The 23,993-nt window shown below is 33.2% G+C and overlaps 1 protein-coding gene and 1 long non-coding RNA gene across 9 annotated transcripts; both read left to right on the top strand.

The window, feature by feature from the left end:
- The first annotated feature begins 396 nt into the window (after positions 1–396).
- LOC109819233 (tripeptidyl-peptidase 2) lies at positions 397–21,500 on the top strand. Of its 8 annotated transcripts, XM_020384879.3 has the most exons (34): positions 403–863; positions 1,812–1,890; positions 1,979–2,052; positions 2,668–2,777; positions 2,875–2,955; positions 3,571–3,657; positions 5,388–5,530; positions 6,939–7,089; positions 7,168–7,290; positions 7,461–7,544; positions 7,644–7,831; positions 7,950–8,124; positions 8,219–8,340; positions 8,444–8,523; positions 8,866–8,924; positions 9,985–10,139; positions 10,859–11,037; positions 11,289–11,401; positions 11,471–11,641; positions 13,046–13,174; positions 13,268–13,368; positions 13,450–13,567; positions 14,446–14,525; positions 14,824–14,896; positions 15,417–15,502; positions 15,577–15,628; positions 15,716–15,850; positions 16,033–16,104; positions 17,494–17,586; positions 17,715–17,810; positions 18,428–18,526; positions 18,895–18,987; positions 19,988–20,206; positions 21,194–21,500. In XM_020384879.3, exons 1-34 carry the CDS (start codon positions 512–514, stop codon positions 21,350–21,352), a joined length of 4,131 nt encoding a protein of 1,376 aa, XP_020240468.1. In that variant the 5' UTR covers positions 403–511; the 3' UTR covers positions 21,353–21,500. The 8 variants fall into 8 exon arrangements, 6 of the variants coding, with proteins under 6 accessions (XP_082916204.1, XP_020240492.1, XP_020240502.1 ...); XM_020384886.3 differs by lacking the exon at positions 11,471–11,641; XM_020384894.3 differs by lacking the exons at positions 18,895–18,987; positions 19,988–20,206; positions 21,194–21,500 and having other exon boundaries at positions 399–863; positions 17,494–17,590.
- On the top strand, positions 3,665–4,451 carry LOC145949610 (uncharacterized). The gene is made up of 2 exons (XR_014427985.1): positions 3,665–4,099; positions 4,218–4,451. It is a non-coding gene; the product is annotated as an uncharacterized LOC145949610 (long non-coding RNA).
- Positions 21,501–23,993: the final 2,493 nt, after the last annotated feature.

The following is a 23,993-nucleotide window of genomic DNA, read 5'->3' on the forward strand; positions in this document are numbered from 1 at the left end:
TATATATAAATAGATATTTTTAAACATATAAATTATATTTAAGATTTATGATAAATAATTTATATTATAGTAAAAAAAATTATTTTTATTTATTTATAATTTATTTAAAATATGAATATTTAATTTATAAATAATTATGATAAATAAAAATTAGATTAAATAAGAAGTTAAGAAAATTTATAAAAATTCATTCATTAAAAAAAAAGTTTCTAAAAATACTATATGTAAAATAAAATTTTGTATTTAATATATAAAGTTAATTTATATTTATGTTTTTGAAAATTTATTTTATGATTTCTTAATTTCATTAAGTAATCAAACAAACATGTTCCGAATTCAAAGACAAAAAAAGATTATTGTTTACCCAAACATTATATGGCACCACTCAAATCACATCTACCTATCGTATCTATGATGAGTCCTTGAACTCCTCAACTCAATACGAACACGAACACCATTCACCCACCACCACCTTTTCTCTCGAAATTACCAAAACACCATTCACCACGTTATGCATAACCACCACACGCTCTTACTCAGACTCTCCACGCTACCCTCTCGCTCTCTTCACCCCACAACAAAGACAAAGCTCAACAACAAGAGAAGCAAACACACTCCCACTTCCTCCTTCAGAAGAACCAATTGGATTGTTCCCAAGGCAATGCATTGCACTTCTCGCTGTGGCGACAACTACGATGAAATCGACAACACCACCAACAACAACGGTGTCACTTTCCGCAACCCCAAGCTGAACGAGTCAACGTTCCTGGCTTCTCTCATGCCCAAGACGGAGATTGGCGCCGACCGTTTCCTCCATTCTCACCCACACTACGATGGACGCGGTGTTGTCATCGCTATCTTCGGTACCCATTTCATAAAGCTCCTCTTTTTTACTAGATATTCAACATGGGTTGGTGTTGGTGTTCTATTGAGAAAAACTCAAGTTACACATTCACTAGAGATAAGGCTAACAAAGAATAAATAAGTGGAGAGTAATTCTCACTTAAGAATTGCTTTTGTTGGATTCAGTTAGGCTCAAACCCATGTCCTAAGATGTTTCAATTTGAGTTCTGGCTGGACGGGGCAAATAGATGAAGAAATTTTGGTGGTTGTGTTTGAATTAATGGTTTTGTAGGGAGATAAGGAAATGTGAGTGTTGTCCATTATTTTCAGGTTAAAGGAGACTGGAAAAGTTAGTGTCTTTAGCTTCATGGATGTGAATATACTTGTTGGGCGTTGGCAACTTGGAATGTGTTGTTGGTTTGATTATTAAACTATGCCTGTTTTCGTTGCATCTTGCATGTTTAGTGATCAAATTTGGGGACTTGGTTGGAGTCTGAATCCAAGTGGTGATCTTTCATTAGGTTTGGATGGGTTAGGTTTTGTGATATGATTGATGCTGTGTTCCCAAAAGATGGTTGTGTTGAAGGTATATTGATATAAGCGAAAATGTTTGACAACGTGAACTTTTAATTATTGGATGTCATTGTATAAGTGTGATATATATTTTTTTTTTGGAAAGGATCACGAAAAACTTTAATTATAAGCAAAAACACTCACAAAAAATAAAAGAGATCAGTTTCCTTTTTGAAATTTCTTGTAAGATTGCTGTTCATTAGAGTCTTCCATAAAACTGACCTTCCTTTTTATTGACTATATTTTTTTCATGGATGGAATTTTCACCACGTAGTTCTGTCACTGGCATAGTGCTGATCTAATTTGTTTCTTTCAAAAAGTTCCACTGCTAATTGGTACTGCTGTACTGGTTCATATGATAAATTAGTTTAATCACAAGAGCTGCATGCTTTCAGATTCTGGGGTGGACCCAGCTGCTGCTGGATTACAGGTTACCTCAGATGGGAAACCTAAAATTCTTGACATTCTTGATTGGTAAGTAGAAGCTAATTGATGTTGGAATTTTACTTGCTATGTATTAATGATTTACCATAAATAATGGCACTTTTTTCTTTCCTGCCAGCACTGGGAGTGGGGATATTGATACCTCAAAGGTGGTGAAGGCTGATGCTGATGGTTGTATTTTGGGGGCTTCAGGTTAGTGCTATGGAATAAATTGTGGTAAAAAGAAAAACTTCAATATGTTGAACTATTTGCAACTTAAAAGTAACTTCATAGATATTGGAACAACAAAACTTCAGATCTTTACATGCATTGCCTGTGATGACTGCAAGCTGCTTATTATCAGTCTTAAATTCTTGATTGGATTAGTGAATTGACAATTGTGGACTTTTCACACTCCTCATTTTTAATGTGAAAAGAATGAGTAAAATAAAATTAAAGTATTTGATCGAAATCAAATCAATACTATAAATATATCTGCTGTGAATACTTGATAATGAAGTGAGAAGCTATGAGCTTAAGCCTACTTCAACTGTTCTGCTGTCAGTAATGTGTGCCTATAATCCTTATTTATTGTTCACGTTATTTACCATATTGTTAAGAATGAAGCATTTCCTCCTTTTTCCTTCCAACCTCCCTCTCTCTATTTTTTTATTTTTATTTTTAAGTGTGCACTTAGTATGCTCATATCTATAATCATTATTCATTCTTGTTTTCTGTTACTTTTCTTTCTTCCTTCTTCCTAGTCAAAGAATTTGATTCACATTAAGCTCTTGTCTGTGCTTAAACATTTATGAAAAATTTGTACAGGGGCATCTTTGGTTATCAATACTTCATGGAAAAATCCCTCTGGTGATTGGCATGTGGGTTATAAATTGGTTTATGAGCTCTTTACAAAAAATTTGACTTCTCGTTTGAAGGTAGCATTAAACTTCTTTTAAACATTATAGTTGCTCTTTGGACTGAATACCTATGGCTAATAGGTCTCATTTCTCCTCCTAAATTTTTCACTGGCAGAAAGAAAGAAAGAGAAAGTGGGATGAGAAAAACCAGGAGGAAATTGCAAAGGCAGTAAAACAGCTTACTGATTTTGATAAGGTTAACCGTAAAATTTACTTGATTCTTCTTATGTATTGCCATTACTTCAATTCACATGTATGATCTACTAATAAAAGTTGAATGTTTTATTTAGTCGGTACCAGGCATTAAATATTGTAGAAGCAAGCTGCTGCATGTGTTGTGCTGTTTTTTTAATATGGATTTCTTGTTTTCTTAGTATTTTGTTTCTTGTTTCTCCTTTTTATTTGCGTGCTTAACTTGAATACTGTTCTTGGAAAGTGAAAGGGAAGTTTCCTTCGTTTTGGTGATAGCTATACATTTTCTGTTATGTTTCATCATGTTACAAATTTTCTAGTTTCTTCTCTCTGCAGATAAACAGAAAAATTGCTTCATACCCTTAACAGTTGAAGAGAATAAAAGTGAAAAATAAAAGGTTAAATGGAGGCTATGAATTTATATTAGCATAGTAAGAAGCATGATTATTTCTATTTGGCTACTCATGTACAAAGATGAAATATGTTTTTTTTGATTTTTTAAGTCATCAGATTATATTTCTTCTAATTTAACAGATTCCCTAGATATAGTATGCTTGTTTGCATTCCATTATATTTTCTATTCCATGTAACTCAAAATTTGATGCATTTTCTTTTCTAGGAACACATCAAGGTGGAGGATGCTAAACTGAAAAAGGTTCGTGAAGATCTCCAGAATAGACTTGATCTTCTGAGGAAGCAATATGAGGTGGATGCTTAACTTGTTATGAACTTTTGTTGTTCTGTGCATTGCTTCCTTTTCCACTTCTTGAAACATGAAACATGTACCTTATTCCAATATCCATTTTGTTATATGACATTCAGAATTTCTGCATTGCTGAACATATTTTGGATGTTTAAAAATCATACTGTGGGTAAGATGATAACATTTTGGTGGTGAATGATGTATTACTGTACCCTTAACTTTTGATGTGATCCAGTTTTCTTTCCTTCACTTTGGGTGTTTGTCTATGACTTTTTTCACGGGAGCATCTATAATGGGTATGGAGAGGAATTGAGGAGTTGCAAAGAAGTTTAGATGAAATTTTCTATCATGCAGTGCACACTGATCTTTTGGTAGGGTGATTACGACCAACTCAATAAAGTAATAAAGGGAGCTAACTAATTAGAAGCTAACTTACAGCATAATTGTAAGCTTAATTGTAGTATGGACATAATTGCATTTGACCTTGGCATTTTATGAACATGCATGCTAAATCTGACCGAACTAATATTCTCTTTTTCGTTTCTTTGTTTTGGTGATTTTAGGGTTGCTTAGGAGATTATCTTGTGCTCTTGCTATGCTTACTTCGTCACTTTTTCATATAATTGTTAGTCTACCTCTCAGAACTGGTGATTGAAGAATATCCGAGGAATAGTGTCATAGTGACGTTAGAGTCTATGATGTGATTGATGTCATATTGTCATGTATTAGGTTTGGCAGTGATTGTAGCAATGGCATTTCTCACTTAATTGGGATGGCAATGTGTTAGGAACCAAAAATTTTAAACAGAAAGAAAAAAAATATTTTATTTCTTGATTGGAAAAGAACACAAAATAGAAGTAACTCCTCCAAGGGTTTCCCCTTTACGAAGGATTACACCTTTCACGAAGAGCTAAACCTCAATCTACAAATGAAAAGATTTGAATGCCTCCCATCTACCAAGTAACCTCCTATTTATAGATATGATGGGCTTGGCCCATGATATCCTTCTAACTAATAATGACTCTAATTCTCTTTATTCTTTACCCTAACACAATGTTTGGTTTTTTTATTCAGCTATAGTAAAAAAGAAAGGGTAGGGGTACTGCTTCAAATAAAGCAAGGATGGAAATTGTCATCATGGCTGTGTTTCATCTATCTCTCACTAAAAAGTAGGGGTGTTCGTGAAATGGGTTTACCTATGCCCCTACTCAACAAGAAATTTTGCTTGAGTTAATTTTATAAACTTGATCTGATCAAGACTTGACAATATTTGGGACTGGGTCAACCTGACATATTGGCACAATGTATTAATTTTATTATGTATAGTTAAATTGTAAAACTAAAAAAGTATATACCTACTATTAAGGTATATTTTATGATATATATTTTATTATAAATGATATCAATATTAACATTATGATATGTTAGTCAAAACATTATTTATTAAGTCAAAGAGTTGTATTATTAATACATAGTTGTTTTAAAAACACATACTTTTAAAAGAATATATAATATTATACCAGGTTGGGACCATAAGTATTACTCAAACCTGTCATAAGTCCCTTCGGGCCGGGCTAGGCTGGTGGCATAGGACAGGTCATGATTCTCATGAACACCCTTTCTATAAAGATTTCTATACTCCTGTTGTTCTTGTTTACTTACCTCTTGATCTCACTCAGTATTTCGTGAATTGAGTTTTGTTACTAAAAAGGCAATGCTGTTTTATGTTTTAGAGTTATGATGATAAAGGGCCTGCCATAGATGCTGTTGTCTGGTATGATGGAGAGGTTTGGAGGGTTGCTCTTGACACACAGAGTCTTGAGGATGATCCGGATTTTGGGAAGCTTGCTAACTTTGTACCCTTAACTAATTATAGGTACCATTTGGTTGCTGATGTTATTTTCTCCTAAAATTTTAATCTCAGTTGATTGCTTTCATGCAGTACATAAACTATCATGAAGTTGGTAGATACTCATTTATGAAAATGAATTTAATGCTCGTGTCCCCATTTCATATGCACTTACACATTACAAATTAATCAAAGTTCCCTTAGTTTGTCATGATATGCCTTTTTTCCCCTCTCACTTTCTACTCTTTTTCTTTCCATTGAAAAAAAGTGTGTTGTCCTATTCAATTATTCATGAATTTTGTTTTCTTGCATTACTTGCACTTCAAGAAATGCTTAGCAGGATTGTAAAGGGTGTGTATGCTGCATAATGATGTACAAAATGTTTCAAAAGGAAAATGCTAAATGGTTGTTCATTGAGTTATAGTTTTTATTGGACTAAATTATCTTCTCAAGCTCAATTAATGTTTAGTGACTTGCTTGCGATGCATGGAGTTCTTGTTATTTTTTTCTTCTGAAACATTTGAAAACTTTTTGGGGTGCTAGGAACACTCTCATTTGCACACTCTTTTGAATGCACTTTCTTTTATTAGTTGAAATTTATTGTCTTAGTATAGTAAGTTTGGGTTTAACTCAACCCTACATGACTGACTTGTAAGGTGAGGGTTGTCTCTCACTTATAAACTTTTTGTTTGCCATATCTCTAATCGATGTGGGGCTTGGATTTTTTTTCAGTATACTCTTCCATATTCAATAATATTGGACTTGGTGTATGTATCAATGGTGGATGACCTTTTTAGGATGGATCTATGATAGCTTTGCTACCATCTTAGAATAACAAGTTTATGCCTAACTCAATCCTACAAAATTAACTAGTAAGATGAAGGTTCCCCCCACTTATAAACTCTTTGTTTACCTTATCTCTAGTCGATGTAGGACTTGAATTTTTCTTAATATATTGGAAGTCATAAAATTGTGAGTCCCACATCTTATTTATTGAATCTCTTTCATGATTTTGTAGTTTTGAACAAATTTTAACCAATAGGATAGTGTTTGTTAGGAGTAGGTTGCTGTCATCCCTCTTCAATTTGGAACTGTTTTTGTTGACATTCTAGAAACAGCAGCTCTCTGTTTATCATATTCTCTTCAATAGGTTCTGTTATAAAGCACCTCAACATTTCCCATCTCTACATCACAAATAATACTGGGAAAAATTAAAGAAAATTAGTTACCTGACAATTAAGAAGGAAAAGTGCAGTGGTTTCCCCCTTCTTTTTTGTAGTTGTTGATAGATGTTTCTGAATTAAGTAGTCAATTGGCACTGTACAAATTAATGTGGTTTAGTTATTGGAACAATTAACATTTTATTTCTAGTCAGCCTGATGGGCATTAAATTTTATAATGATTTGAATAATAACTATTACAGCATATTTTTCAGGACTGAGAAGAAGTATGGTATCTTCAGCAAATTAGATGCTTGTACATATGTTGTGAATGTCTATAATGATGGAAATGTCTTAAGTATGGTAACAGATAGCTCCCCTCATGGCACCCATGTTGCTGGTATAGCTACTGCATTCCACCCAGAGGTACAAATATAGTTTTATCCATATAGTGCAATTCTATGAAAAGCATTATTACATTATAATATACAGTATTGTTGGTAGGAACCTTTGTTGAATGGAGTTGCACCTGGAGCACAATTAATATCTTGTAAAATTGGGGACTCTCGCTTAGGTTCAATGGAAACTGGAACTGGGTTGACTCGGGCACTGATAGCTGCTGTGGAGGTGGTTCAAATATTTTATTCTTCATTGCATGACATTCCTGCAGATTTTAACAATTGATATAGAATTTGTCTTTAACTTGTGTTTGACATAACTAATTTTGATTTAGAGTTTTCTGATGTTTGACATGAATAACACGTTGTAGTGATGGCCTTGTCTTGTATCTTTTGCAGCATAAATGTGATCTCATCAACATGAGTTATGGCGAGCCTACATCACTGCCAGACTATGGACGGTTCGTTGACCTCGTGAATGAAGTATCTTCTAAGACTTCCAATTTAACTTGGCCAGTTATATCTTTTATTTGTTATTTACTGTTCTCTAAGCTATGGATGCTGTGGATGATTTATATCTAGGCAGTAGGCAAGCATCGTCTGATATTTGTGAGCAGTGCTGGTAATAGTGGGCCAGCATTGAGCACTGTTGGTGCTCCTGGTGGTACATCTTCAAATATTATAGGTGTTGGAGCTTATGTTTCTCCTGCTATGGCAGCTGGTGCTCATTGTGTTGTTGAACCTCCTTCTGAGGGTCTTGAATACACTTGGTATATTTTGTTCCGTACGAATTTCTAATTGGATGACTTCCTATATCCTTTTAGCTTTAACTTGGTTCTTCTGTGTTTGCATCATTATCCTTGCATGATTTATGGAAATGATTTACAGGTCTAGCCGTGGACCAACAGCTGATGGAGATCTAGGTGTCAGTGTAAGTGCTCCTGGTTGTGCTGTTGCTCCTGTTCCTACATGGACTCTTCAACGGCGTATGCTCATGAACGGGACATCAATGGCATCTCCATCAGCCTGTGGTGGAATTGCATTGCTCTTAAGTGCAATGAAGGTTCTTGCATGTGGTTCTTATTTAGACTGTATGATTTAGTTGGTTTTACTTTGCACACATCCATAACTTTCTGATATGTATGTTCTACTTGCAGGCTGAGGGAATTCCTGTGAGTCCATATAATGTGAGGAAGGCCCTTGAGAATACGTGTATTCCCATAGGTGATTCACCTGAGGATAAATTATCCACTGGGCAAGGGCTTATGCAAGTTGACAAGTTCGAAATTTTTACAAATCTTTGCATTTTCTTATGGAAGTTTAAAGTAAAGGATGTTTATATGAAGGTTTTTCATTGAATTAAATCAAATTCTTGATGACAGGTGTTATGAATATATACAGCAGTCTCAAAATATTCCAAGTGTTCGGTATCAAATAAACATCAAGAAATCTGGAAAAACAGGTGAGTTTACATTCTCCTGGACATATTGCCTTCCCTTTTTCTGAAAAAAAGACAGAGGAACTAGGAAAAGAGATTGCTGACATTCTGTTATGTGTTTAGGACAAGATGTCTTTTACCTTTGCACAAGTGCTATATTAATCATGTTTTAGTAATGTGTTAAAACTGACAAGTTACAGAGTTAGTGCTTAACAATTATTAGACTGAAAAAGTTAAATTGTTTACCATGTAATTCGGAGGAAGATTGTTCATATATGTCATAGACTTGTAAAATCTTATGCTAAAGTAACAGCATGTATTTTAAATGTCAATATTATACCCCTTTAATATGATTGTTGATGGCAGATCCTTCGTCACGGGGCATCTACTTGAGGGAGGCTCATGCTTGCCGACAACCTACTGAGGTGAGACTTTCTTACATTTGGTGTGCATTAATGACTGGAGCATATTTTGAACCTTTTGTAAAATGGATTAAAGATAGGATTGTGGGAAAACGAATAACTGATGACTGATAGTTACATCCCTCTGAATTTGGATTTGGGTTTAACTCAACTCTTAAAGCTCATAGAATGAGGGTTGTGCCCCCATTTATATACACTATTCAGGCACTATCTCTAATCAATGAGGGAATTGAGTTTTTTCCAATGTAACCTTCTCAAGCCCAATATTATTGAGTTTGATGTGTGAATAATATAATAGGTGGGCTCAATAATGAATCTAGGATAGACTCTGAAACCAATCTTAAAATTTGGCTTAGGGTTAGTTGAAAAAAACACTATATATTGTGTATTTTGTACATTCTCTAATATCCCTATTTATAAAGAAAATGACTATGCTTAAATAAGGAAATAACAATAATAAAGAAATAGGGAATCAAAATAATAAGGAAATAGGGAAACCAATATCTAAAGATATTCTAAATATCTATGACATTTACAACAGGGTCTTACTCAACCCCACAAAAATGACTTGTAAGTAAGGTAGGGATGCCCAAGCTTTATAATCTCTATTTAAGCCACACTTGTAGTCAATGTAGGACTAAACACACCCCTTCCAATCTGCAATTAAGACATCCCAAAGAAGCCACCATTAAGGCAGGCAAGGGGGGACCAAAATTAAGTTGGCTTTCCAAGAATAATATAATACAATATCTAATTTTCATGCTTGGACAGAATGATAAGATTTTGTTGATTTGACAAACAACATTGATTTACCTTGCTTTATAGAGGAAAAAGTAGTCTTTGTTAGAAAATTTGTTGAGGAATATTACAAAATTGATGACTCAAGATTTCTTGCTTATAGTTTATCAACTAAAATCTCTTCACCTAGTGGGATAAGACTTTTGTTGTTTTTGTATGTATATTTGAATCTTTGTTATCAATTAACAGTACACTAATTTATAGTATAATTCCTTTGTGCTCTTGAACTGGTAATTTGTTTTTAATTTGTTGTACTTGTTGACAGTGGATTGTGCAAGTTGATCCAAAATTTCATGAAGATGCCAACAAGCTTGAAGAACTGGCTGTTTTTGAGGAGTGCATCGAGTTACACTCTTCAGATAAGTCAGTTGTGAAAGCCCCTGAGTATCTACTGCTCACTCATAATGGCTGCACCTTTAAGTTAGTCACCCGTCCTTTATCACTATCCTTCAATTCTCAGTGTATGTTGTGATACCCTCAAATTTAGATAACTACGGGGTTTTAATAAATCCTCAGGCTTTATCATGTATAGTTTTTCAATAGGGTCATAATGTTATATTTATTGATCATTTCTGATATAGGAACAAAAATATATTTATTTATGATAGATATCTGAGAGAGAATGAGCAACTGAATTTTGTATTTCTGAAAAAGTTAGTTACAAAGGAAAGGGTTCAGTTATTTGTAGCTTCCCTGATTACAAGGCCCAATAACAAACATACACCTTGGTGATCTATGGCTAACTAACAAGAGTTAGAAACTAGGCATTCTTACACATTACCGTACAACTGTACATGATGCTCGAATCATGTATTTATAGTTTAGTCCCATTATTTTTAGGGTTTAGGGTTTAGGGTTTAGGGTTTAGGAGGAAGATACGATAAAATTACCAAATTTTCATTATTTCTCACAGAGGAGAAATGTGGAGGGAACTTTTTGTGGGATTCATAAAATTTTTTCCCCCCCAATTGACATGAAATGGGGGTGGAAATGAGCTTCTTATTTATTTTTTTGTTTTTCTTTCAGAATTTTTTTTTATAACATAATAAATAATAGATAATTATCTTGTTTTGTTTTGTTTCTTTAATAGTTTCTGCTTTTGTTTTATTAATGACTTACAAGTTATCTTTTACTTTCAGCATATTTGTGGATCCTACCAATTTAAATGATGGTCTGCATTATTATGAGGTTTATGGTATTGACTGCAAAGCGCCATGGCGTGGTCCTCTTTTCAGAATTCCAATTACTATAACCAAGCCCATGGCTGTAACTAACAGACACCCTCAAGTTTCATTTTCAAAGATGTTATTCCAGCCAGGTGTGCTTTAGTCAATCAAGTTATTCTCTATGCTACTTTCTTCTGTGAGATTCTTAGGTTGGAATTTGGGATCTACATACAATGCAATTCAACAATGCTGTTTAAGCTATTTGCATGGGGATTTCTCTTAATGTTTCCAGAAATCTAAGCCCGTTTAAATCATTTATCACAAGGCTTTTGCAATTTTGGTCTAGTTTATATTCTTCAGTCCTAAAACCAATACTTGATGTCTTAATTTTCTGCTTCACTAGGCCATGTAGAAAGGAAATATATAGAAGTGCCACATGGTGCATCTTGGGTTGAAGCAACCATGAATGCTTCAAGTTTTGATACAGCTCGAAGATTTTTTGTGCACACTGTTCAGGTACAATCTGCAGCTTGAAACTTTTGTAGATTAAGTATGGGCCTCTCTTGACATGCTCACTATGTCTAGATATGTCCATTGCAAAGACCTTTTACACGGAGGAATGTGATAACCTTTTCTTCCCCTACTGCCAAAAGCTTCACCTTTGGGGTAGTAGGTGGTCAGACATTGGAACTAGTCATAGCCCAGTTTTGGTCAAGTGGCATTGGTAGTCATGAGACAACCAGTGTGGAGCTTGAGGTAACAGGATTCATGTTTGTGCAATGAACTTATTTTCCCATTACAGATATTTGGGTAATTTTTGCTCTCTTTCAATAAAACTAATTCTCCTATTTCTTTTTTAAATTGGCCGAGATGCATAATGATTGTTTCTCATTCATCAGTAGGTGATCTTGAGGATATATCTGAATTCCTTTACTATTCTGTCTAATTTATATGATAATAGCTGCCAAGAGCTTGTTGCACTGTTTGGCACTAAATGTGGAGGGGACATCAGCCTTTTTTGGTTATTGGATAAATAAAAATTACTAGGAGGAATGAAGTGCAAAGAAAGTAAAATTTCCATCATAAACGAGAAGATGAAAGATAAAGCTTCCAAAAAAGTTATTGCAAGAGAAATCTCTAATCCATTTGCATATAACAAGGAGATTCTTGAAGTATCAGTGTGCTGAGCAACTGAAGAGATGTAACAAAACAACCATGTACCAAAGCGAGTCTAGAGACAAGGGTTTGCCCTTAAAGAAATAAGCATTCCACTAAAATCTGTTAGTAACCTACTATTTGTAATCCACATAAATTAGGTTAAAGGAATCTCTCTTAGTAGCAGATGGCATCAAACTGTCAGGGGTTTGATTGGCATCATTTAATTAAAATACAAGATGGTCAGTTGTGTTCCTATCACGATTAATAATTAAAGAAAATATCAGGGCCAAAGACTAATAATAAATGCCAAAATTAATATTAAATGACTCCCTCTCACTGCCCAAAGGGGACTTAGAAGCCAAAACTTGTCTAAAATAAATGGCTACTGCAAACGACTGTGTAGCCACTATAGTGAATTCTTTGATATGAATGGTTCTATAAAAAGTATTGATGACCCATTACTTCAATTAATTCTCAAACAGCATAATTTTCCATCATTTTGAATCCATTGATGCTTGGAGTTTGCATATGTTCCCCATTTTGTTCGGCCTTTTCAGTTCAAGTTGATTTCCATTAATTAGTGGGAAAAATATAACATGCCCTTATAAAGCATACATACACATGAACTTTCTAAATTCATATTTGAAGAAATTTTTTGTGTATTGGTGTTTGAATGTGGAAGTGCATGTGTTTATGTTTGTAAGGTGATGATTGTTCTACTATTATAAACACTATTTTGGTCTTATCTCTAGCCGTTGTGGGATCTTCAACTGTATACACTATGCAGTCATATTTTATTAAAGAATAAACACTCCTTCAAGGCTCAGCACTATTTGTAACTAGGCTTTGCATATTATTGAACCCTTTGAGGAGAAAATGTCTAAATTTTTTTTTGTGATTGTAATTTTTCTTATAATTTCTGATTAAAGAATTGAGTAAGTGGGGAAGTTCCATTTAATTTTCATTGAAGATACAATCTTGCTAATTTATATTAAATTTCAGGTTGTGTTTCATGGTATAAAAGTCAAGCAAGAGGAAATTTTACTTGATGGGAGTGAAGCACCGGTCAAAATTGATGTTGAAGCATTACTAGCATCTGAGAAACTTGCACCTGTAGCAATTCTAAATAAGGTTTTCTTGTAAAATTTAACTTCTTTTTGTGCTATTCCTTTATGCTTGTGATGTGCGATTAACTTGTTCTCCTAATTTATGTTAAACATGCAGATAAGGATTCCATATCGACCAATAGATGCCAAGATTAGTGCACTCTCAAGTGACCGTGACAAACTCCCCTCTGGAAAGCAGATACTAGCATTGATGTTAACGTGAGTAGTTATAAATTCCATTATCTGCGTAATCTATCTTTGCAACTTTTAGATGGCATGTTCTCAGTATTCTGATTTCAGATACAAGATCAAATTGGAAGATGGAGCTGAAATAAAACCTCAAATACCATTTCTAAATGACCGGATATATGATACTAAATTTGAGTCTCAATTTTATATCATTTCCGATTCAAATAAGGTATTCTGATATTTAATTTCCATTTTGTTTCTAAAGATGAAAGTTTGAGGGGATTGGGATTTGGGAATAGTTTATCGTTTTTGATTCTTTTTCCTGAGGCATGTGAATAGTAAGACTTGAAAAGAGGACTGAAAAATTGTATATTAGAAAAAAAATTCTTGTTCATTCACTCATCTCCCTTTTTATAGGGTAAATGACTATGCTTTAAAAAGGGAAATAACGATAATAATGAAATAGGAAAACAAATATCTAAAAGATATTTAGAGATATTTTTTACCTCTTAAATATCTATAATATTTACAACAGTTTCTATCTTCCCCCTTCCAAAGGATTAAAATGCAATCTGCGGACTCTTCTGACTGGTGCCTCTTTTGACCTTCCTTTACGTATCACCTTGACTGATTTTTTGTCATCTTTTCTTCAATCAGTGCTACACCAATCTTTTCTCATATATAATCATTTTGTGTCCTTTCCTTTCTTGTATGGTCACACAGCCATCTTAACACTCATTTTTGCTATTCCCACTTTCCCTTATGTCCCTATAAAGCCCACATTCACTACCATATAGTAGATTATGGAAGTAGAGCCCCCAAGATGGGGAGCTCTATAAAGAGGACTAAGAAACTACATATTATTTTTTGATCAACAGTGTACCAGGAAATTACATATATATTCTAGTCCTAAGCTAGTATTTACAGGAAAATAATAAGCTTGCTATCATAATTACAGGAAATAAAAATGGAAACAAGATTACATGGAAATTCGATACACAAGTAACATATGTTGAGTATCCCAAGTCATTTATAACATGTCAAATATGTTCCAGCAGTAGTAATTTTTTTTTCTTCATATTTCTAAATTGTAAACTTTGATTATAGCAAGTATATTCAACTGGAGATGCCTATCCAAACACTACAAAACTTCCCAAGGGAGAGTACAATCTACAGCTATATTTGAGGTACAACTCTTTCTTAGCATATATTTTCGTGGATGAGCACATATGCTTGCTTGTTCTTTGAGGTGCTTTCTGTTTAGTTGTTGATTGTTATTCTGCTTTTAGATATTCGAAATAAACTTTGAAAATTCTAGTATTGCTGTTTTAACTTTCAAGGACTTGAATGCTTGGTTTAGTTGTTAAATCCTTCTTAAGATAGCTGTAGTATTTATTACAAATGTAATATTACTAGGTTTTAAAAGTTTGATACTTAAAGATGCATCAAACATGGTCGTATACTCATGATAGTTTATTGTTCCAGGCATGACAACTTGCAGCTTTTGGAAAGGATGAAGCAGCTGGTGTTATTCATTGAGCGAAATTTAGAAGAAAAGGTAGTATGTCATATTTTGAAAGACTTTATGCATCCCTTGTATCTTTTGCTTTAACTAAAGTCTCATTTGTCATTATGTGATTGTAAGTTTTTTCAATGGATTTCATCAATTGAAAATTTTATTCAATCATTTTGTATGATATTGGCATTGGATGCTAAAGGTTTTGATGCCATAATGATAGCTAAATTCTGGGGAATAAAAAACTTTTTTCCAATAGCTCCCCCCAGGAAGTTGACAAAAAACAAAACGGATTATTTTTTCATAATAAGCTAATCCAAACATGCATAAGTATTGTTACATTAAATAAAATAGGGAGAATTAGAAGGAAGCTTCTAATTTGATTATTTCTTCCTAAATTTGAAGTATCTTTTTTTTTTTCCTTAGAGGTCTTGAAATTGGGATCTCACAATTAACTTACACTTGGTATTCTTGTAGAGGATATAAAATTTAAATACATCATTAAATTCCATTCCTTTTATATATTTATTTAATTACCATTTATGTTTATCTCTATTTTTAGGAGATCATTCGGTTATGCTTTTTCTCTCAACCAGATGATCCACTGATGGGAAATGGTTCCTTTAAGTCCTCAACTTTAGTTCCAGGGTATGTAATCAGGTTATAGTTGTAAGGTTTAAATGTCATCTTGTGCTCTGGTACTGATGTTTGCTTATTGATAGTATAAAAGAAGGATTTTATCTTGGTCCTCCACCAAAAGACAAACTTCCTAAAGTATGTTGTTCTCCTTGCTTAACCTTTTGGGTAACTCCATTGGGATATTGTTAAAATGTAATAACGGCTGTAGTATTATTTCGACAGAACTCTCTACAAGGATCTGTATTGGTGGGATCAATATCATATGGTAGATTATCATTTGCTGGTCAAGGGGATCATAAAAATCCAGAAAAGCATCCTGTGTCATATCGGCTTTCTTATATTCTTCCCCCAAACAAGGTTATTCTCTACCTTATGCTGTTACTCTCCTTAAGGTCTTTGTGTGTGCTCTATCATTGTATACTATACACTAATATGTGTTGTTTTGACAAGCACCAAGCTGTGCTGAAGTATCAACTGTTATAAAGTATATGCTATAAATTAAAGTCTAATCATATTGTTCTATTACCTTCTGTTGAAAGATTGATGAGGACAAGGGGAAGAATTCTTCCTTATCTACCAAGAAGACAGTTTCTGAACGCCTAGAACAAGAGGTATGCAAGTCTAGTCATATTTAGCGGAAGATCTTGTTTTTTTTTTATCCTATCATGTATTTCACTTGTGAATTTTTCTTTTGGTATCACCGAAATGTGCTCTTTTGCATGTATTATTGCTTATGTGCGTTTTTATGTTAAAAAAAAAAAAACCAAAGCTTAAGTGTGTGTATTGTTATCTAATTCAAATTCTTAATTTTTTTAAACATTTTTAAAATGGATTATTCTTTGAGTCGAAATTTTGTATAGACTTTATAATAAAATGTAATTGTATCATTTACCTTATACTAAAATGATATAAAAAATATAATTATATTTAAATTTTAAATTGTAGTTTTTTAATCTTCATGTATTTAACTCTACATTCTAGAATATTTTGTATTTGTTGATTCTATTATTGAAAACTCATCTTGGTTGAATCTTCCATTATTATCTTGAATATAAAATTATGAGGAGGGACTCACTTACTCAAGGAATAAGTTTATCTAGACTTGTTCCACTCAATAACTCATGTTCTACATCAAATTTCAACGATTTAACCATTGAATTAAAAATTCTAATGCATAGGTCAAGTCTGCAAAATTTAAAAAAAAATGAAAGTCGCTTGATAATTTGTTTCATTAATTTAAATCAACGTATAAAATATTTTTATGATTATCTGTCGATTTAAATTAATAGAATAAGTATCAAATAGTATACAATTTGTTTTAAAATTGTAGATTTAATCTATGCATTAAAAACTTTTAATTTAACGGTTAAATTGTTAAAATTTTATGTATAACATGAGTTATTGAATGAAATAAGTTTAAGTAGACTTATAAATTGGAGTTCTCTTTTTCTTTTGTGTGATTTCTTGTTTTCTTAAATGCTTTGTTAGACATCTTATGTGAGTATTTTCCTTCATTTCTCCCTAATAAAACTAATTTTTTTAAAATATTTTATCAATAATTTAATCAAAGAGAGATAGATAAACAGTTGAAAGGGAGGACTGATTTTATTATGTGTCACACTAATTGTATTCTCTAGTCTCCCTATTATAGGGAAGCAACTGTCCCTAAATAAGGAAAATACGAAAATAAGGAAAAAAATACATTATAATCTTTTTTGGATCCCCTAAAATACTCCTATTTACATCATAAACCTTGACTTTGACATCTATGAGTAGAAGATTGTTTATGTCCGTAACAGTTTAAAAATATATGTAACAAGTTATTGTAAGAATATCTTGTGTTGGGGGAGGGTCATAATCTTTTTTATTTTTTTATTTCTCCAAATCCAGAAATCATTCTTTTACAGTTCTGATTTGCCTAAAAGCAGATATTAGAGATTTCAGATTGTATATCTTCTGTCCTAATGGTACTTTTAAGTTGGCCTTGACATGTCCGTCAGGTACGAGATGCAAAAATAAAAGTGCTTGGGAGTCTAAAACAAGAAAGGGATGAAGAGTGCCTGGAATGGAAGGAGTTATCTGCCTCGCTCAAAGTCAGTATGTAATTTTATTTGAATTTGAATTTTGGTGGTTGACGACAATTATTTGTTTCTTTACTCTTTAAATTCTATATTACTACATGTTAAAATTAAATGATTGCAAAATATATGTTTCCTTGCAGTCAGAATATCCAAAGTACACTCCATTGCTTGCAAAGATTTTGGAAGGTTTAGTTTCTAGGAGTTGCATCAAAGACAAATTCAATCATGATGAGGAGGTACTTATTGTTGGAGTTAAAAGTCTTGCAATTTCTTATATTTTATGCATCATCGCTTGTTATATTAGAGTAGTGTTAACTAATATGTAATGAATATTAAACTTTGGGAGCATGATCAACAAGATGTTAACTTTTGGTTCACGTTTGGATTTCACGGATATTTTGTCCTATAAAAATCATCTACTGATGTTTCTGTCATAACACTTACATTTCTCTCAACGGATTAGGATTCTTAGTCCTGCATATCTACACCGTCAAATATCATTTTTTTTAGAATTTAAAATTTTCCAATTGATGGTCATTAGTATATCTAATCCAACTGTTGACATTTATCTTCTGAAAGAATGTTATACCTTTATATGTTAAAATAAAATGAACCATTGAATTGTGATATTGTCATGATTATTGTGCATGAAAAATAAAAAACCCAACTAGTTTTTAAATTCTCTGAAACTTACCAGTCTGGTGACTGGTCTAGTGAAAACTGAGAATCATCAAATATCAATACAATGGTTGTATTGATGAAATTTAGTGTTCACAAAAACATTGTTCAATTTAGTATTGTGTGAATGAAATAGAAAGCTTGACTCTGTGGCAATTATGAATACACTTTGCAGGTAATTAATGCAGCAAATGAGGTTATTGAAAGTATTGATAGAGAAGAGTTAGTAAAATATTTTGCACTAAAAAATGATCCAGAAGATGAGGAAGCAGAGGTGCGTAGTCATGCTCCCTATCCTATGCTTTTTTAGTTATCCCTGTCAGTGAAATGGCATGTAAGTGTTATTTGTTTAGAACATTTTGGAATCTTACATGATTAAATGTGATTTTATTACTTAAATTTTTATTATTATAGAAGCTGGTTGTGTAATAGTTTGTCTGAAAATAATGACATGATAGTGTAAACAAACATATTTGTACCCCGATTCCTGATAGTGTATCAAATGTTAAATCAATTGTTGTCAGCTAAATTTTTATGGAAGTTTATTCCACTATACAAAATGAATTTGGAACTACATAATTATTGCTTAAATGATAGATTTGCACTTTGTTGGCAATCAATGATATTTTAATCCCATTGTAGAAAATCAAGAAAAAGATGGAATCAACACGTGATCAGTTGGCAGAGGCACTTTACCAAAAGGGGCTTGCACTGGCAGAAATAGAGTCTTTAAAGGTTAGAGCTCTTATTTTCTTTAAAGCAATAATTGTACATCATCAACAGTTAATCAGTTATAATCCATACATGCAAAACAGCAGGAAATACCATGTAGACGATATTGAAAAGGCCAAAACATAAATCTTTATATCCTTACCATCTACTTCTGCAATCAAATAATGACACATGAATGTTCTATTAAAAATCTGCAGCACCTATTTTAATGCAAGTTGTTTAATCTTAGAAAGAACATCCGTATGTCATTATTTGATTGGAGAACTTGATGACAAAGATATAAGGAACTCAATCTATGTTTTGTCCATTAAAAAATGTGTGCAGCCTATTTTCCATGTTAGGTTACCTTAAAAACTTGTTTAACCTAGTTGCTGTTTAAATCTGTTAAGATACAGATCCCTCATTGGCTAGGTAAATAGACAAATTAATCCTTATAATGACTTAGGCAATTCCACCCATTTGAGCTAGCTTTTGAGGTTCAGTTAGGCCTAGTCCATTCCCAACTCTTACATAGCATTTGATCATACCTAGTCAATATGGAGTCAACTCTAACATGGCCATTGTGTGATATCATAAGATCCCATATTGCTAAGGTATATTGTCAAAGTACTCTGAGTTAACTTTTAGGATTGAGTTGAGCCTGATCCATTATCAATTCTGATTAAATCAATGTTTGATCTTTTGTACTTGTTAGTTACTCCAAAATTAGGAAATCTCCTTGTACACAGGGAGCAATATTTTTCCTCTTGAGCTCAAACCATAGATATGTGGCATAATAAATGCTACTCTTCGTTTGAGTTTAGACTTATGTTAGAACATGTAAAGCTGCAATTTTCATGATTTTGCTTGCTTGTGTTTAGTAGAATTTGGAAGAGTAAGTTTGGTTGTTATAGTGTCACTTTGTTAGAATAAGTCAAAGATTTCCATTATAATAGTAGTGGCATTTAATTATTATATAATTAATCCAGTAAAGTTGGCTTTCTTAACTTTTTTATTGTTAAAGGACGTGGATAAGTCCTTGGCTTTGGCTACATCAGACGGTGCAAAACAAGATGTGGAGAAAACTGATGAGCAATCCAAGGATGATGGTGGCGTTCATCCAGACTTGTTCGAAGAGAACTTCAATGAACTGAAGAAATGGGTTGATGTCAAGTGCACAAAATATGGAATCCTCTTGGTGACAAATGAGAGGCGTAATCAAAGGCTTGGGACAGCATTGAAGGTATTTTCCTTTTGCTAAAATCTTATTAGTTACTGCCATGATGACCCTCTTATTAATTTCTAATCTAAAAATTTAGTTCCTTTCCTCCCCGTCGTATAGGATTCTATAGACACTATTTACATTTAGGATGTTATCAGTATAAGATTAGGATAATGTTACTACTTAAATTGTGCTGCAATTTAACTCTATATATAGAGCGAATGAATAAAAGTTTAATAAGCTCCTCTTGACTACACATCTCTTTCAAAAATTATTTTTTTTTTACAAAAAAACCACAATAGGCTTCAAGTTCTAAATCAATGAAAAAAATCTAGTTACTGTTAATTCCCATTTGAATATCAGAAATAAGAAATTAAAATAATGGAACACAGAAGCCATGTGCTACAAGTGCTTCTAAATTTTGAAATGTACATTAGAAATACTTACTATTTAAGTACATTACAAACCACTTTTCAAATGCTTCACTTTTCTTCTGAATTTCACAAAATCCTTGAACTACCTGATACAGTATGACTCTGTAAAAGTTACTCTCGTGCACTGTTTTACTTGTTTTTCAAACTATAATTACACTAGCTTCCTTGGATAGCAATATCCAGGTAAAAAGATTTACAGTAGCGTAAAACCTGTACATGGTTGAACATAATCATGAACGGAAAAACTAGTGGCTATAATTGTTGCTTAATGCGTACCAGTAATATCTATTTTTCTCTGACTTTACCTAGAGTGTCTTTTTATTTTGATGATCATAGACTTCTGGGAAAGTGTCTTTTCTTTAATATTGGTCAAGAAAATAAAAAACAGAAATCTTATTGGCAAATAAAGTATTTATTATATAGGAATTAAATTACATTTTAACTCTTCTTTAAGTAATTAGAAGCATTTAAAAGGATTATTTAATGCTCCATAACTAATGTCCTTTGGGTATTGGTTAGGAGAATCCGATAAATTCTACTAATCTTATGTGAGCCTTTGCTCCCTCGGATTCAGGTACTGACTGACATTATTCAAGATGATGCTGAGGGTGTCAAGAAGAAATTCTTTGAACTAAGGCTCTCTTTGCTTGAGGAAATTGGATGGACTCATTTGGCTACATATGAGAGAGAATGGATGATTGTACGATTTCCCCCAAGCTTGCCCCCTTTCTAGGGTCTTCCAATGCAAGGAGCTGTCTTTTTCCTTGGTTATTTATAACTATGATAGCAATACATGCAACATTAAATTAACCATTTTACTCCAACGAGCTCCCTGCTCAATTGGCAGTTGCATCAGCCCAAGTTTTAAGACTTGGGTATGACATTGATGCTGGAGTTTTGATTCTTTGCCAAGCTACCTTATCCCCCTCAATATCCAGGTGCTTACACTTCCTATGTAAAAAATAGAATAAGAAAAAAAAAGTATGATCATTTTAGACATCTTGTCATTCCACTGGATATGGGTAACCTTGCATTCAAGTGCCTGTTAGTTCTAGGCCTTGGGTGTGGAGCACACATCAAGTAATGGGCAATGGCCATCCTCTTTGGCATTAGTAATTACAGAATTAAGTTGGTTTTCAGTTTATTTATTAATTTTTATTTCTTAGCATGTATTTTTAGGTTGGAGACCACTGGATTCAAAAATCACATTCAGACTAATCTATGTTTTTAAGGGGAATTGGGGGTTAAGTTTTCAATTCTTTTTTTTATTTACAAAACTTGAATTTGAAAAACTCGATATTACTTGGAAAATTAAACATTGGACTTTGTAGTATTTATTTTGAGAGGAAAATATCAAGCAATACTCATTAAGGAAATAAAAGTAAAAGTATTTACTAAAAATATGTCATTTGAAAACACAACTCGTACTATAGCTTTAAACAATTGAAAGTAAGTTATTGGCTGAAAGGCTGGACAGGCTGTTGGTAGATTGCACTTGGTGTGACCACTTTCAGAATGTCTTATGTTGTGACTTTATGACTTCATTCAGACCACTATCCCGATATGCTTTTGTGTAGCAATGTTGTTACAAAAAAAATTATCCTTTTCGTTTTTCTTGCTTCTTTGGATGAGACTTGAGGAGTATGACATAGTGGTTAAGGAAGCTTGGACAACACATGGGCAAGGAGTGGTTGCAAACCTTGGTAAGGTAGGTGATGAGGTCCTGTAAATTTAATGTAACAACTTTTGGAAATATTTTTGTAGGAAAAGTAGGGTGGAGGCTAGATTGAGAGGTGCTCCATCCCGTTTGAATTTTTTAGTTTGGAATGAGACTCTTCTATTGCATTTTTATTTACTTATTTTTCTTTTTTTATTTCTTTTTTATTTTCTTCCATCGTTCCTTAACTCCCACAAAGTTTGAAAGTCCTAACTAGAGGTGTGTCCTAGACTCCTAATACTGCCACTTTTAGATTGGAAGCTGACCTACGTAAGGAGTATCTATAGATTCTTGAACACTAAGAATTCTTGTGGTTTCAAAAGTTCAGGGAGCTGAGTGAAATTTAGAGATCTCAATAACAGGTACTTTCATACTCAACTTATTGTGAGAAGTAGAAGAAATTAAATTATTTTATCTTCTTCACTTGAATCATGGTGTTTGGTGTTGAGATGCAAAAATTCTCAAAAGAGAAGCTTGATTGTTTTGTAGAAAAGCTATTTGCAGTTGCACCATTTACACATGTAAGGCAAAATTATTGAGAAATATTCCCAACTCGGCTCTGCAGGTGCTGGTGTTCTTACTGCACCAGTTACTAAAGAGGAAGTCAGAACTGCTATCATGGGAATGATATCCTATAAAGCTCCTTTTCAGATGGTTTCAACCTTTTTATTATTAAAGTATTGGGATATTGTTGATACCGACATGGGGAGGTTAGTTAATGAAGCATTCATTTGTGTTCATTTAGATATTAGACTGTTGGGAGACTCTTGTTATCTTATTTTCTCACGTCAATCAACCTGAATACTTTAAGGAATTGAGACCAACGAACCTCTGAAATGTGGTGTACAAGATCATTGCTAACGTTGGTGGACATGATGTTGGTAGATTGCATAAGTTAATGGTTAGCAAACGTGAAAGCTTGGAATATAAATGATTGGGAACATCTTCAAGCAGTTTGTTAAGAAGCAGGTATAATGTTATCCATGCATGCAATTCAATGATAAGAAGCAGGTATAATGTTATCCATGCAATTCAAAATGAGCAAGGCGACTGGAGTGATGATCTAGACCTTTCAGAGGAGGAGATTTCTCTTTTTCTTCAAGAACCTATATCTGGATATGAGGGATGCTCTAACCTTCTCTTTAGTTAGCCACTTTCCCTGTCTGGATGAGACAACAAAGAGAAGTTTTACGTAGGATATATCTAATTCGGAGATAAATCAAGCTCTTTTCAAAATGTGCAGCTACAAGACTATGAGAACATGGTTTTCAACTTGGGCAATTTCTCCCTGCACCCTTCCAATTGCCCCATACAGCCATCATATTTTAAAAATTCTTAAGCTATCCTTCCCTCTCTCTTCTCTGCTCACTTATTCTTTTCACACTTATCACTTATAGTCTTCGAAACACATTCTGGATGTGTTTTTATCTCTCTAGAATAGGTATTTCGTGCTGTTAGATATGTACTCAATCCAGATCATTGTTTATTCAAAATAACTAATCTGGAACGATATTGATCTAGAATGGGTGTTTTGGAAAAATGCTGTTCTATATTAGATGTTATGGAAAAGCATTTTTCGGTAATGAAATGTTTCGGATTGTGCATTCTGGCAAGACAAAAATCCAAAACAGTGTTATGGAATTACATGGTTCTAGAT

Source organism: Cajanus cajan, chromosome 7 (assembly GCF_000230855.2).
Source record: "Cajanus cajan strain Asha chromosome 7, NIPB_CcT2T_4, whole genome shotgun sequence".
NCBI classification, from domain to species: domain Eukaryota; kingdom Viridiplantae; phylum Streptophyta; class Magnoliopsida; order Fabales; family Fabaceae; genus Cajanus; species Cajanus cajan.

Excerpts from the sequence above, each read along its gene's own strand:
- LOC109819233 (XM_020384879.3), top strand. The coding sequence starts at position 512 with ATGCATAACCACCACACGCTCTTACTCAGACTCTCCACGCTACCCTCT. Across the intron at positions 5,531-6,938 it reads GTACCCTTAACTAATTATAG|GACTGAGAAGAAGTATGGTA; the intron begins GTACCATTTGGT and ends CATATTTTTCAG. Across the intron at positions 15,503-15,576 it reads TCCTCAACTTTAGTTCCAGG|TATAAAAGAAGGATTTTATC; the intron begins GTATGTAATCAG and ends GCTTATTGATAG.